The 16,262-nt window shown below is 41.6% G+C and overlaps 2 protein-coding genes across 3 annotated transcripts; both read right to left on the minus strand.

Annotated features, from left to right (window-relative positions):
- Positions 1 to 167: 167 nt before the first annotated feature.
- On the minus strand, positions 168 to 14,280 carry tfg (trafficking from ER to golgi regulator). Of its 2 annotated transcripts, none has more exons than XM_085248567.1 (8): positions 14,127 to 14,280; positions 11,810 to 12,023; positions 11,578 to 11,661; positions 7,929 to 8,075; positions 6,976 to 7,143; positions 6,712 to 6,858; positions 1,482 to 1,559; positions 168 to 1,360 (listed from the first exon to the last, which is right to left on the minus strand). In XM_085248567.1, the coding sequence occupies exons 2-8, from the start codon at positions 11,991 to 11,993 to the stop codon at positions 972 to 974; spliced, it is 1,197 nt and encodes a 398-aa protein (XP_085104693.1). In that variant the 5' UTR covers positions 11,994 to 12,023; positions 14,127 to 14,280; the 3' UTR covers positions 168 to 971. The 2 variants fall into 2 exon arrangements, with proteins under 2 accessions (XP_085104693.1, XP_085104691.1); XM_085248565.1 differs by having other exon boundaries at positions 1,467 to 1,559; positions 14,127 to 14,279.
- Positions 14,281 to 14,795: 515 nt separating this feature from the next.
- On the minus strand, positions 14,796 to 16,246 carry jagn1a (jagunal homolog 1a). Its single transcript, XM_085248568.1, has 3 exons — positions 16,114 to 16,246; positions 15,511 to 15,563; positions 14,796 to 15,425 (listed from the first exon to the last, which is right to left on the minus strand). Exons 2-3 carry the CDS (start codon positions 15,549 to 15,551, stop codon positions 14,963 to 14,965), a joined length of 504 nt encoding a protein of 167 aa, XP_085104694.1. The 5' UTR covers positions 15,552 to 15,563; positions 16,114 to 16,246; the 3' UTR covers positions 14,796 to 14,962.
- Between the last annotated feature and the right edge of the window lie 16 nt (positions 16,247 to 16,262).

The raw sequence follows: 16,262 nt of genomic DNA on the forward strand, positions 1-16,262 counted from the left end.
TTCCAAATCTGTGCAGGGGAGAAGAATAAGAGATGAGCCAAACTTAACAGAGACATGAACTCATAAAAACCTCAGAGAGTCAGTGTGTTGAAGAAAAGACTGCAAGACATCACAGGACCAAGAGTACCACAACCAAAACATTTAAAAAAGGGGGGGGGGACTCCAAATGGGTCTCAATCATTTATTAGGTCAGAGAAATAAATGTTACAGTTTATACATAAACAACTAATCTCACTGAAGGAGCAATTTCATTTGATATTAGTAAAAACCAGTGATAAGAGAAAGAAAGGAATAGCTAGCTTTACTGGAGGTGATATTAGAAGCTAAACAAAAAGAAAAAGTCCTCTTCATGACACAGGGATCTATACCTCCCATAGGCCATCACTTAGCTAGTGCTCCCCACCATCACTGACACATCATTAATACCGACACGGTGGTGAAATTGATCAAAAAGAATAAAATAAAACATGACTAAGGGGTAACTTTTCATCGAGATAGTGTTTTATGAACGCATCTATGCTGAGGAAATTCAAGACAAAGGCTTTTGCTGTAAATGCAGCCTGAATGCTGATCTTTCTCTCGAAATGAAGAGTTACCATGGAAAGGACAAACAGTTTGTGCAACGGCCTGTTTTGGTTTTCCATGTGTGTGCATACAGACTGGTTACATTTTTTACCATGGCAGACACAAGAGGGCTGAGCAGACGACGGAACTGGAGGGAAAAGACGGGAAAAATAACACGAGGAGCATACACCGGGGCCAGAACAGAGTGGTGTGTTGGAGCGACAGCGTACAAACACTAACCATCAGACTCGGGATGGGGGTGCTTTTTTAATTTTGGATTTGATAATTGTACAAGGGTAGGGGAAGAGGGAAGGTGCAGGGCAGTAAACCAGATTTCTGCACCCACTTCAAACAGTTGGAGCCACATATAGGATGATGATGGGATCAGTAACATCTGCTATCTTATTTTACCGGTACCCAGGTCCCGGTTGAGTGTAGCCCTGGCCATAAGGGGGGCGGTTTCGGGCATAAGGGTTGGCAGCTCCAGGTGGAGGGGTGACAGTGTTGCCTGGAGGGGGGGTATATCCTGGGCGGGGCTGGAACCCTGAGCCGGGCTGAGAGTTGGGCGGCATGGTGTAGTTAGCAGGTTGGGAGGCCTGTGTGTAGTTTTGTGGTGGGAATGCTCCTGGTGGGTACTGCTGGGTGCCCTGAGGTGGATGGGTCTGCTGCTGCTGCCCACCCTGGAATCCTGCTGCTGGCGCTGCACCAGGAGCTGGAGCCTGCGAGGAGGGAGGAGCATAGTTTTGGAACTGCTGCTGTGGCTGTGGAGGGGCTCCGGGCTGAGGGTTGTATCCAGCTGCGAGAGGGGAGAGAGAATCCTTAATTCTCTCCAGACATAAAAGAAATCGGCTACACAGAACAGCAGCTACCCGTTTATCTGCTAGCATCACTTTTAATCTTACCAGGGTACTGCATACCGTACTGCTGCTGAGGTGGGGCACCTGGCTGCTGAGGAGGGTATCCACCTGGAGCTTGGTATTGCTGGTACACTTGACCTGAAAAGGTGGGGATGATCATGATCAGTGCCAAAGAATTTAATTTTGTCCAACAGCAATATGACCACTGCCTATTGGATTTGTATCCTCATCACCAGCAAGCGTGGAGAAAATATTGGACTAAACAGTGATGTTTAACCTTTATACTACGAACACTGCAAGCTGGCTTTCAAATCAGCTTCATGGTTTTTTAAGAGCATCTTTTCAACAGCTAATTTTGGTGTAATAGTGTAATTCTAACCACCATTATCACCAGGCTACCTCCACAGACATTTGGGAGGATTAAAGATTACGATAGACCAGGGGTGCCCAATCCCAGTCCTCAAGAGCTACCGTCCTGCAGCTTTTAGATGCATCCCTACTCCAACACAGCTGAATCAAATGGTTTGGTTACCTCTTCAGCATGCCATCGTGTTTGGCAAAGGCCTGATAACAAGCCATTCATTTGATTCAGCTGTGTTGGAGTAGGGATGCATCTAAAAGCTGCAGGATAGTAGCTCTCGAGGACTGGGATTGGGCAGCCCTGCGATAGACCTCAGATAATTGGATGCAGTTACAACAGCTCGAAAGCCCCTTGGTTGCATCTACACTTGGCTTTTTTTGTTTTGTTTTTGAGAGCCAATATTATCTGATCCACCCCAGACACACGTGGGACTATCTTCACGGAAACACCTGTGCATCGGGATAGAATAACACACAACTCCTTTAATGAAAACAGCTGGAACCACTTTGATAGAAGTATCTGTTGTTAATCTCCCACAGAGACTGCTCTGTGGCACATTACAGTAAAATCTGTCTTCGAGCGAGAGAGAAAGATGCACGTGCAGGAGCAGGCATAAAATAAATAAATAAATGAATAACACTGCAGGCTTGGAGACATAACCCTGGATTTTTTGCAAGAAAGAAGACACGTCTGTGTTTGCAGACAGTGACTTCATGGCTTTGCACCGCCTACGGACAAATGAGGAGAATGATCAAGTCTAAAGGTCCAATCATCCCAATACTTTACTTTAAATAGTAATTCTTACGAGGCCTTTAAACCCGGAGCATCGTCATGCTACACCCTTTAATACAGTCAGTAATCAGGAGTATATCTTTCATGACAGGGAAAGGTCTTTTTGTTATTGTTACTTTCATTTGCTCATTACATTTTCCATCGAATGCCTTAGAGTTCAGCAAATGTGCAAAAACTTGGCGAACAACTGTTCTCTCCCTTAACAAGGCCTAAATACTACTCCCAAATCTTTGGCCTGGCAAATAAGTAGGGTGACGACGCATGAAAAGCACAGCGAGAGAAGGCATAATGAAAGAGGGCTGGGTTCACTGGATTATTAAGTGCTGGTAAAAACTGGTGCTTATTTTCCACAGTTCTTAGGTGCTTAAAATCTCCTTTGAGCTTTCCTTTGGTGTAGATTCTCTATCAGATTGTTCTGTACTGTACTGTCTGCATTCAAAAGTAAATCCATATATAACGACATGCTCCAGGCGAATTACTCCACAAAAAACACATTCCATACAGCACAAAGTAATGTCTGCTGGAATATTCAGCCTGAAAACTTTGGACTGGTTTGGGAGACACCTGACAGCTAACTGCTTAGAAAGACTAACTCTTTGATGTCTCTGTATAAACACCTCAGTGGTGTGGCAACCATGTGTTATCTTCTTACATGAATATTACATGTGTGGCGAGGCACGTGTGTGAAATTGGCTTCTCCTGTTCTCCTCGCCTGTAATCCATCATCAGAGTTATGCAACAGAGATGGAAAGATGCACGGCTGTCTGACCTCTCCAAGAGGTCAACCATCAGGGGTGAAAGATGTGATAGGTAGGCTGAAGAATTACTTTCACTTTGGCTGCAGGCCTGCTGACCTCTCCACTTGTCTTTAGGAGGAATAATGAGGTCCTATTTTTAAATAAACATTTCACATCGAACCCACATCTGCCCATCTGATTAAGAGTATCGTGTAACTGTTCTGAGTCACTGTTACATGCGCACGTGTTTACAGTTTCTTTCTTTCTTGCAAAGATGTAAAAGATTTTTGCCAAGTGTCCATCAAAGGATAGCGTAAAATCTTTACCATCTGCTTATGGATCTTGTTAGCAGAATTCTTATGGTAACAAGTAACCCAGGTTTGCATTAAAAGTGAGCTTGAGGCTACTTTTAAAAAAAGCCACACATGCTCAGTTGGCATCTAGTCTCACAGATCACCGTTTTACAAACTCTTGTGCATTGACAGGCTGCTCTGATTTGCCTTGAGGCTTTTATACTAGTCTGCAACCGAGGACAGGAATAACGTGAGGGAAAGGGTTGACCGAAGGAAAAGAAGATGCCAGCCTGCTGCATGCAGGGCATAAAGACAGGGTTTGGAAGATCATTTCTGCAGCTGTTAAGAAGTTATTCTTTACTGATCTGTGGGAGCTTTCTACCTGCACAGCAAAGTTAGAGTGAAGCATGGTTAAAGTTTGCTCAATATCGTGTGACGTGTTGAATGAATCTCTTATAACTACCTACATCCAGCATATAGCTACACAACATCTAAATCTTTTTTGTTTGATGCACCCACACATCAGGCCTTCAGTGACACAACAATACACTAAAGCCCCCTCCTTGCGTTTGCTTTGGTTAATAGCAGATTACTCATAGTATGTATGGAAGATTCTGACTTTAAAATGTTTGAACCAAACTAGAAACGGAGAACGACTTCAAAGGAAAAGTCGTGGCTTGTTCTGAAACCAACACCTTTCGTTTACTTTGAACAACTGAGTGTCTTCTCTCCATGCTACTGGTGACCACAGCTACATATTGTCGACCAAAGCACTTGACTCCTCTCTTAATCTTCCTTTGACAAAAGGACAAAAAAAAAAAAAAAAAAAAAAAAAATCCTGATCTTTCTGTTTGGTCTTCTGAATAAAACAGTGTGCTGCTGCTGCTGGCTAACCATCCCCACTCTTTCTCTTTTGGACCAGCTAAACTCTTATTATGCCCTCTGGATAGGTTCTGGTGCTCTAACCAGGCCAAACCGCAAACCACCAGCTAAATGGAAGTCATACAACTCGTGTGCTGATCTTCAGCGTAGCAGGTGTGGTCAGGAGTCTGTGGAGTGCCTGCTCAGAGTGAAAGTTACAGCTCTCACATGAGGCTATTTCGTTGCTCCACTGGCCTGCACATCCAGCTGAGCCAAACCACAAGCTAAAAAACAACCCAGCACATTCGCAGCAATAAGTGAAACGATACAAAATGCTTCACCTCTGTGGCTGCACCTGTCTGGCTGCCTTTTATAACAAAAAAAAACAGGCCAGAAAGTGTTAAGTGAAAAGTTTGAATATGGAGTGATAATGAGAACAAGACAGATTGGCATGTAAAACCAAATCCCCCTGAGAGCTTGATGCTAGAATGTAGTTCTGTTAACAAAATACTCCCCCCCCCCAAACTGCCTGGTATGTTTTGTTCATTTGTCTTTTTCAAGGATGATTCAGAGTTAAAGACTGCACCGGAGAGAGCTACGATAAGGCGAGCTGAAAGATGAATATTAATTACATGGGGATGCTCATGATTACACTGTGTTTAAAATTAAACTAAATGTTAATTAGTCATTATAAAAAATATGCTATTTCAACTGCAGAATGGGTCTGATTGCCAAAAAAAACAAGGTCAGAGTAAATGCAATAATCAGTAATATGGGAAATGGAAAAAATTTATTATATGTCAATGTGAGGCACAGTACAGTCAACCTATGCAATGAAATCAGTGGGGCTCATTCACTAATGTGAGTGCAAAAAAAGATATAATAGTGTTATAGGCCCTATATTGCTTGTATAGGGCAAACAATAGTGATGCCCTATACAAGGCGTGCTTTCATTCTTGCTCAAGATCAGCTACATATGCATTACATGTGTGTAATCCAGCTCCAGCCCAGCTCTGAAATAGATAAGTGGTTAGGAGCTTCAGGCTGCAATAACTGGGCTAGTGAATGCTCCATCACCTGAGACAGTTAAAGCGCTTTTATCAAAGTACGCCTTTAAACTGATCCATGATCACAAATGTGCACCAAGTGTCAAGAAAGTTTGTGGTTTCCATTTAGCCTGAACTGGTGACATGTAGGCAAAACCGTTGCTTATTAGAAGATGTTTAAAGAAAACAGCACATTAAAGGCTTTTCTTGGCTAAATATATTTCTTTTTTTATGTGCCTGTTTTTTGGTTTGTGTTGGAAAACTGTTAAATATGACAGAAATTAAATTACTTGTCATTTGTGCCTGCAGTGTACGTTGCTCCACTGTTGGATGTTATTGTAATCACCCACACTGCAGGGCCTCTGACACTCTGTGCTCTGAGGTAATTTTTGCTTTGTACAAACAAATTTGTGAAAGGAAAAGACTGATGAATTCCACATTTGTGTGTGAAACGCTCCTACACGCCATTTAAAGACAAATTTGTGCAAACACACACACTGTGAATGAGGCCCAGTGTGCTCTTTTAAATTCAATCATATTTCTCTCCATTTGATCTGTTCTGATCCAAACAATCTTCCTCAATTCCAGAAATTTCCACTAGCTCTGGTCTACTGTGTTTCGCTGGCAGGATGAAAGCTAAAAGCTTAGTGAGCAGCAGTAACAGCTGGTGCATCCTTCCTACTCTACATCTTTACTTATTGGTAGATTACACACACATAACTCAAATCAGTGAAGGTAGACTGAAAAATAGTTCAACAACACAAACTGGGATTGGGAGTACTTGTATTTAAACAAAGCAGTTAAAACACAATGTACATAATAAACTGACAACTGTGTGCATTTGCTTTACCTTGGAAAACCTGCTATATCCTTTCTTCAGTTTCATTTTTAGTCAGAACTACTCTTTGGAAAAGAAATACTCCTGGATGAGCTTTTGTCAACATATAGGCTCAGCAGGCAGTCGCATTTTTGTAAGGCTACTTTGGTGGCAAATTTGGAAAAACATTCTGTTTAACAGCACCACTATAAAAAGTAATTGCTTAATCTGCCACACTGCAGGGGCCTTTGACACCCCTGTGCTTATAAAGACATTATGTAACTGTGCTTACTTTTATGGAGGACACATATCTCTGTCAAAGGATCTGTATGCTTTTTTTATTTGTGTATTTTCTACAGTAAGTGCGTGTGCACACATCTCACCATCCATGCCTGCTGGGGGTCCCTGCTGCACTCCAGCATATGGAGCCTGTGGCTGAGGGGGCACTCCTGGCTGAGGCGCTGCAGATGAGGAAGAAGCAATGCTGTCAGGGGTTCCTGAACGCTCCTCTGCTGCAACAGCTGGGGGAGCTGTACAAACGGCACACAAATGCACAGACGATCAGAAGACACGCAGATGCCTGATATAGAAACTAGACAATTAAATGAAATCAATTTTCAAAGATAGCATTTGCACTTCGGCTCTACCTGGGGCCTGGTCCTCGCTCAGGCCAAAAGAGGAGATGACATTCTTGTTGACCTCATCCTGGTTTTTTAATGGATCAAAGGCCGACATACTGGCTGCACTGACTGGAGTGGCCTGTTTCACTGTGGGGTCAGCTGTCACAACTTTTCCTTCACGCCCATCCACTGATTCTGGAAAGGGAAGAGGAAATGTGATGCTAAGACAACATTTTAGCTTGTTAAGATGCCATGGAGACAAAAGTGTAATAAAACGAATAAGGGTCTGGGTGTTTCTGACAAACTGCAAGTTTTCCAGATTACCCTTTTATATTTAACTCAGTTGATCCTTAAAGGCCAAAAACTATATGAGCATATTAGTTAAGAAGTAATGAAAAATATTTTAAAAACTTTTAATGTTGCAGCTTACAATATTAAAGCTTTGGTCGCAGCTAGGATTAGTCGGAGAGACCTTGTTTTTGCTCAACATGTGCGCATATGTGGGCGTGATTGACCACACTCGGGCTGGACTGATCTAGCATGTAACAAATTTAGAGTCAAACTGCAGACAAATATTTGTTTAAAAAAATAATTTAAAAAGTGTTCAATTAATCCAACAGTTAATGACTCCAGTAAACCGTCTCAGTTTGGTGCCAATGTCTTTGCGGGATACAGCTCTTATAACGCCAACTACAATACTGTGGACTATGAACCACTTTTATTAGTTAAGGAGGTCACGCAGTCCACATTACCAAGATTATAGTGAGTCCCAGAGATCTAAAAGTAGAAACTATAACAAAAAGAATCACAGAACCACCCGGTTGTAGAGTTGCTAACGACCCAGTGAGTTGTTCATAATATGAATTCGTGTACATGTTTAATTGTTTTTTCTATGACTACACTATACTGCATTTGGCAAAAGGCTTATATTATATAACAAGCTTATATATAGTCTATCGTGTGTGAGTGAGTGTGCTTACCACTGTCTGGGGCTGTAGCAGCCAGACCAGGCTCTGTCGGGGGCTCCAGGGTATCAAGGAGGTTGTTGACTTTATTCCTGAGCTCAATGAGCTCCCTGCGCAGGTACTTTACCTGACTGGACTCCAAAGGCCGCGGCTGACCATTAACTGCAGATAATAAGATGAAGAAATCAGAAAACGATAATTTATTTCAGTAATAAAGCAGAGTAAAATCTTCTCCATCCGCGCTCCTGTTGAGCACTTTTAAACTACAAAACTCCCACCGATTTTGTTAACTACTGAAACTGCATCTTATTCATTGTGATATCTTACTGTCTAGGACTCCTTGGTCATATAAATCATGGTTTGGATGATAATCGAGAGTAGAATATCTGGGTCAGAGTGGACTCTAATGCAGCAGAATTGGCTCACACTCTCAGAAACACCAAAGTTCCTCCAGACTTATTAATAAAACTGTTTATAAGGATTGACGCCTGACAATAAACTCATGTGGTGAACTTCACATTATGCACTGGACGGAAAATCACAATGGAAATAAATAATTAAAAAATGCCTGGCAGCTAAGAGGCCAGTCAAAATAGCTCAACACATAATGGTAAATTTAAAACTATCTGACTTCTACACTCCAGTTGTTTGGAAGCCAATAAGGTATCTGCATGTTATGAGTGATGATCTGTTGGCTCCATAATCTAAATACCTGGGATTACTGGGATCATCTATCACATGGTTACTTCCACAAAGCCATTCACAACGGCTGCTGAGCTGAACAGGAATCGCTGTCACCCCACCCTGACAGCAAAGCATTTAACTAAGAATAGAGCCGGGTTGTTGGCAATAAACTGAAACCTGCTAATCTGCAGGAAACATGTGACAAACCTCTTCAAAATAGTCAACTCTATATGCCCTGTACCACATCTTCTCACTGACCAAAGAGTGAAATTTCCACTGCAAAAGGAATGAACTGGACGTCGCTCCGCATTCCTCTCTCACACAAGTTTCTCTGTCTGACTGAATAATGCTGAACAGAGACGGATGGGCTCATGAGGCACTGTGCTGAGACGCAGGCCGTCATGCGATTCCAGCTCCTCTCCCTGCCTCTGAATATCAACACATGTTGGACGGTGTAATTTCCACGTGAGGTCAAGACATGCGATTACGAGCCAGGGCTCTGTTTTGATTTGTAGGAACTTAACCAACTTTTTCTCTTTTTTTTGAGAAGAAAAAAAAACCCTTTCTGCTTCCAGCCTAATAATAGAGGCTACAGCAGGAGTGACTGAGAGCAGAGCACAGGAAACAACATCATGTTGTTAATACAGTTTAGACAGTAGAGAATGTGTGCTGATGCACTTCTAATGTTGTGAAAGAGTTTTTTAATGACAGATTTGATGCTGGTTTGCTATGGTTACGAGTCACACTTTTTCGCAGCTGCAAACACCCCAAAGTTTGACTTAAAGTAAGCTTAAGGTGGTACCCAATCATAACTATTCCAACATGTTCATTGGATATTTAACACACTTCAGTTCACGTCGCTACTGAAAACTTACTGACTTTTCATTGCCCTGGAGCAACTTTTTCACAAAAAGTACTTATCGCAAAAACATATAGACAGTACTGCTACACAGTCCACTCAGATGAGGCATGCCTTCCTGTCTACAATTCAGTGAGCAAGCACGCAGTTGACACTGAAGCACAATCAGGTGCTCCAAGCTTCAAATATTTGTTGGTTGTTACGGTCCAATCTCCAGAGCCCAAAAACAGTATTGGTATGCTGTTTCTAAACTGACAAAACTCCAACACTATTTAGTTACAGCCAGGAAAGACAATCCTCTAAAACACAAGCCAAACACTGGACACAGTGTTGTGTTAACAGAATAACAAAACACCTGTACTGTAAAAATGCCTCCCCAAAAAGTTTGATTAGTGAAAGAATCAACTTAAAATTTCACAGGCTCAGAATATTCCTTCTCTTACCGCCTAGCATTAATACACAGCTTTGCTGTGACTGAAAGAAAAATAAATCTGAAAATGTGGCATATCTGATCATATACATTTCAGTCAGCAAGGATTATCAATACACTTCAGTATAAGCAAAAGTGTACCTTTTTTCCTTAGACATAAGAATAATTAACTGATGGCCTATTTTAAAAAATGCATTTTTATTTGTAGTGTTTCATTATGGATTTAAAAACATTTTTTTCCATGCATTCATCAATTTCTACTACTAATCTGAGTTAACAGTCTAAGACCTCTCTATCCAGTTCTCCAAGGGGGCACTGTGGTGTTCTCAAGCAAAGCAAGGGCCATCATCTCTTCAGCATGTCCTAGGATCTTCTACCAGTTGGGCATGCTGGAAACACCTCAGAGGCATCCTTAAAAGAGACTGAGCCCCTCACCCCACCACTAAGGGAGGGAACCCATTTTGAACACTTCTATCTGCAGTCTCATCCTTTCAATCACTATCCAAAGCAAGTGGCAATAGGGGTGGGAATATAGATTGACTATTACGATTGTAAAATATTAAATATTAAATATTACAAATGAAATGTATAATTTAAATCTTAAGCCTCCTATTAACCACAAACCTGTAAACAATGAGGCTAAAACGTGTACGGCAAAAGCATGGTCGACACAGCCAGGCTTTCTTAAACCGAAAACTCTGATCCTTCTGCTTCAGAGAGGAATAACAGCTAAATCATACTCTGAGCTTGATGTTTGGGAAAAAAATAATTAGGAAAATTACAATGCATACAGCTGATTTGAAATTTAGAACTCTGAACATAACCTGCTTAAGGTTATGTGTTCAGCATATTTACTATAGTGATATATTATAGCAAAATAGCCAAGGGCCCTGTGATAGGCTGGCAACATGTCCAGGGTGAGCCCTGCCTGTTGCCTGCTTGTAGCACTGCACTGAAAAAGGGATGGATGGATGGATGTAGCCAAGTTAAAACAAAAAGAGAAAAGAAAGAATAAACTCACAAACAAAACAAACTCGCCTAAGCCCATTAATCTCAATGTTGAGTACACCTCTTTGATCAAAGTCCACTTTTTTACCATTTCACTTATCTTAATCATACTTTGGGAAAACTAACATACTAAGTCCTAAAAAAATCCCAGAAATTTCATCACAATGTTTTTACTACTGACAGCAACAAGGCCCGAATAACATGTTAGGGTGAGGCATATTGGCTGGTCAGGTAACTGATTATTCAACGAGTTACACCTGCTGAGCTACTGAATGACTGCGGAATTATCTGGGCGGGGCAATGGTTTAGCCCAACAGGTTGAGGTGGCGACCCATAAGCTATAAGGTCTTTGCAGAGGCTCTGGTTCGAACCTGCTCCAAGCTATTTTCTGTCAAGAATAACTGGTACAAAATACACACATCTACTACCTGTCATAGTTTTGTTTGTTAAATCGGTGCTAAGAAACAGTGATTCCAAAACAAATTAAGTCAGAAGGGAGTGTAGATCATTTTCATTTGGACAGTAACGAGCTGAGGTTTACTGTGTGGAAAAATAAGCTAGACTGCCCTCCAGTGACTGGCTGCTGTAACAGCTGAAGTAAGAGACTAAACATCTACAGCCTTGAATTCGTCAAGGCAAAAACACGCATATAGTCCATAAGAAGAAATGTGTTCATTTCTTACCAAACAAAGTCAGTTTGAGTATTCTACTACACTGGATGGCAAATGAGAGGTCAGAGCTGTCAAAAATGGTAATGAGGTCATCATCTGTAAACAGGAAATGGGGACAAAAGATGATTAACTGCACAGCAAATTGTCACTTTCAAAGAAAATATGCTGAGATTACCATCATGAAGTACACTTGTCACCAGAGGATGACCGGACCCTCACAGGCCTTTTCTGTGTCCTGACTCACCTTCATCCTTGTATTTGATAGTGACCTCGTCGTTACTCTGCAGCTTTCCCCTGAAGACACGCTGCATCATGAGCACCAGCTCATCATAGGTAATGTCTTCATTATGGATGGGAATGCGTCGGATGTCGTCACCCAACTGGGCTTTGATGATCAGCTTCCCGCTCAGGTCCAGCTGGCCGTTCATGGTGCCGTCTGACCTCTTCTGCTCCCAGCACTTGACAAAGGTAGAAGAGAGGTGTTCACACTCTCAGTGCAGCCCTGAACTCTTCTAGGCATTACCCAACAGGGAGTGACACACAGTCACACTGAACACTGGCCACTCTTTAACCTTCCAGCTCCTTAGTACAAAGTAGGGTTGTATAATTACTCAAATTTGATTTGCAATTACGATTTATTCTACAGTTTTTAGTGATTATCAAAGGCTAATTCAGATAAAATAATTATTGCGCCACATTATATTTTTATTTCCTTTTAACCCTCTTAAATCATTCTCTGCTGGGAAACTATCCAGAAACTTCCCAAACTGCATGTGTAAACAGAGCTGGCGTGAAAAGCAAAACATATCACACACCAAGGCAGTTTATTTTCATTCATTTTTATAATCTCTTCTCTGCAGGGTTCAAATGGAAATTTATTGAAAATGCAAGGATAGCAGGAGCAGGCTAAAAACAGTAACATGGAAAAATGTGTCATAACATTTTTTTTTTTTAACTGTGTGAACATAAGAGCGCAAAAACTACTTAGGAGGTATGCATACTGCAGTGCCAGGGCACCACTAGTCAGCAAAATGGCATTCACAGCAACATGTATGTCTAGCTTATAGAACAGAATATATAATTATTAGTTAAGCCCTTTTTAAAACTAGGTCAGAATAAGTAGGTCAACAGTATAGCGCTTTTTCAAGTCACAACCAGTCATCCACCCATTCACGCACTGGTGATGGCCACAGCCACCCTGGGGCGTACTGACAGAGGTGAGGCTGCCAGACACCGGGCCCTTTGATCACCACCAGTAGGCAACGGGTGAAGTGTCTTGCCCAAGGACTCGAACTGGCAACCTTCCGATTACAAGGCGAACTCCCAACTCTTGAGCCACGATCGAGCCATAACAGCTGCTGTGAGAACAGTCCTATGATTACATTAATATGCCGAAATTAACAGCTTGTCTTCACTGTCACAAAGCTCTCTTAATGTTGACTGAGGCCTGTTTGAAATTACACACAGAACAGGAGCGCTCCTCCCTTGACTTAAATGAAAACCATGTCACTCCAGAGTCTAAGGGTCAAACATCTTCATGTGAGGTGGCACCGGCTATAGAATAACAGACCTCCTTGTAGACTTTGACCCAAAATATCATCTCTTCTGATAGGAGAAAAAAGCTTTCAAAGCCATTTGGCGAATCATATAAATGATTACAAAGTAATCGCAAATTAAAACCCATTTTACTCATATCATACCGGTAAAACAGATATTTCTTTGGGGGGAGGGGGTATGTAATAAGAGGCCTGCACTCATTAAACAAGGTGGGGTTTACACACTGTGTTAAGTTAACGTAAACCTCATCGTTCGTGTACAGTCACGAGTTGGATTAACTCTGACGTTATCTCCTGATGTTGTAAGCTCAGCAATATACTCTTTCTGTCCGGGCCAGATGAGTAATTGGCTGGATGCTAGGGATTGGGTGGTAGCTAACGTTTAGCGTACAGTAACATTTAATGAGTACGACTGGGGAAAAAAATTAAACCGAAACGGAGTCTATCAAGTTAATTTCTAGAGCTCTGGAAACAAATCTTAAAATATCACAGAAGCGAAAGTAAAACTTTTATATAACGGCAAAAGTCGCAGTTATCTATCAGTGGCCCATCAACAAACAGGACTGACTGCTAACGCTTTTTAGGCCGTTTCACCACTGCCATTGCAGTGTTTACTGTATACGTTACGTACACTTAAAAAAATGAATGATCTGTTTAATTTCCTGATGTATATCTGAAAAAGCTGGAATAATAACACTTAGCTTTTCCTATATGACAATGAGTCGTCAACAAGCCGTTTCCTGTGTAACTTATAACAGCTCTACCTATAATAGAGCTAGGTAAGAAGGTATAAACTGATAATTTCCCTACTTCACCTTACATAGACTCGATCAGATCATTAACTGACGAATCTTTTGTTAAACAACTCCCTCTGTATCAGTCCTGTTTGGACGAGCTAGCGTAGCGTTAGCTCCCTGCGTAGCTAGCTAGCACCACAACAGTCCGTAATAGCATAGAAACTGCTTTGTAGTTAAATTATAACATAACTCGAAGTAATGTTTTTACCTGAACCAGACGACTTGACCACGATGTATTTCACGGGTTTCCCCAAACCGTGAAAATCTAATCTATTAGCTAGCCTAGCTAGACCCGGGCAGCAGCATCAGGAAGTGTCCTCCAGACTGTCAACGTCAACCAGTACGTGGCATTCAGTGTGCGCAGCCGCAGACCGACTGGAACAAAGTGCGTTGAGAGCCTTCACAGAATTTCAGCCATCACCTTGAGCAGCGTTTATTTATTTACCTTTTGAACACCGGATAGCTAAGCACGCACAGAGTCTGCAGTAAAGCGAAGCTGGTGTTCTGGTGCTGCAACAGAATATCTTAAAAACAGCAGTGCATGCAGATACTGTGAACGCGCCCATTACAAAAACCAAACAAGAAAATATCATAAGAGGTAGACTTAACATACTGAACAAATAAACACATGGCAAAGCATATTGTTTAACAGTTTGTAAGTGTGTGTGTGTATGAATAATTGCTTCAATACTGTAAGTATGAACATTACATTTTCTTTAAATCATAGGAAGACTTTTTTTTGAGAGAGACACCAACATTATTCTTTTTTTTCTTTGATTGGAGAAGGGCTGAAGTCACAGTGACTGGACTCCATTTTTATCGCTGGTGCTTTGGATCCCAATCCCAACCTAACTGTGTGTGCAAGAAATCAATCTGCTGCTTTAAATAAATAAGTTTATTGAAATGAACAATCATTAGCTTTAAATGAAAATCAGGGATGCAGGATGAATCATATTACATAATCATGAAGACTAAGGAGACATAACTCATGTATTGAAAAAAAAACACAAGTTTTGTCCATTCACAGCTTTAAAAAAAACTCCATTATTTGTTTTTCTTCTCCTGAGTAGCATCAAACCATGAATCCAGCAGTTTTTTCATGTAGTACAACTGCCAGCCGTGCACTTGAGCAGCAACCACTATAGCGACGTATGCAGCAGTCACTGCAGAGCAGCCAAAAATGAAGCGGAAGGCTTTTCCTTGACGGAAGAGCTGCTTTGCTACAGGAAACATCTCCATGCCACCATATATAAGAGGTGCAAAAGAGAACAGCCCTGCACTGATCATTGACAGGACCAGGTAGCTGATGTTGTTCTTTGGGAGGGACAGGCTGCTGAAGAGCAGAGGGAAGATGCTGAGCAGATAGGGGTACTCCCACTGGTACGGCATGGACACAGTGTCCTGTGACACAATGTTGAAGTGGCTGACGGTCACTTGCGCCGCCACCAGCAGCCAGATGAGAAAGTGGACCACGTTTAACTTCCGTATCTCTGACTTCAAGGAAGCGCTGCAAAAGAGAAAAACAGACCATCAGACTGCAACTCAGAGATAATGTTCATATTTATTGACAAATGCCAAACATAGATACTTGCTTCATCTGGTACTGTGGGGCCATCCTTAGTTTGTTTTTCATGTTTGGAGAAACCTGTTAATGCACAAGACAAATAATGTAACATGCAAATGACAGCAACCAAAGAGCAGACACTCCTAAAAAAAATGGTGATTTCATCAAATTTCATTGGAATATTTAAAATCCGGAAGACAATCAGGGTATTAAAAGGCATTTAATATTTAAAGCTGCAAAAGGACAGTTTTTTACATTCGAAAGCTGGAACTAACTGGTTAACCAGGCAATGTGACAGATTTAACCTGCCAATGTCCCAGTGTGCGAATAATCAGCCTGGTAAATGCAAGGACACCGTGAGGAGAAAGATAATAGAGGATACAGATTCAGCGATAGTCATAATAAACGTCACCGTTTCCCAGCTCTCACAACATGATGCAAACAGCGATTCAAACAGAAAACGGCCGTTTTCGCGCAGACTAGTCGGGCTGGGATTTGAAGCATTAGCTGCTACTGGCTAACCTAGTTTAGCGTTTACTTTGGACAGATACGTTTTGTACGTTAGTCTAGCATTTTTATTTATTTATTTGTTATCACAGGTAACGATAGTAGCAGAGTGAACTTAGCTTACCGATGATGCTTACACCTGACTTCTTCAACGTTTGGCCGAGCCCCTTGTTTAAATTTCTATCCAAAGGAGATGTGCTGAGTGAACATCAACGACAGCTTTAAGCATGCGCACTGACGACTGACAGCCCTCGGCAGCATCAGCATCTTCTT

This window comes from Mchenga conophoros, linkage group LG16, assembly GCF_057382185.1.
Source record: "Mchenga conophoros isolate Kocher_MC1m ecotype Shallow Benthic linkage group LG16, M_conophoros_male_GT1.1, whole genome shotgun sequence".
Taxonomy (NCBI): Eukaryota; Metazoa; Chordata; class Actinopteri; order Cichliformes; family Cichlidae; genus Mchenga; species Mchenga conophoros.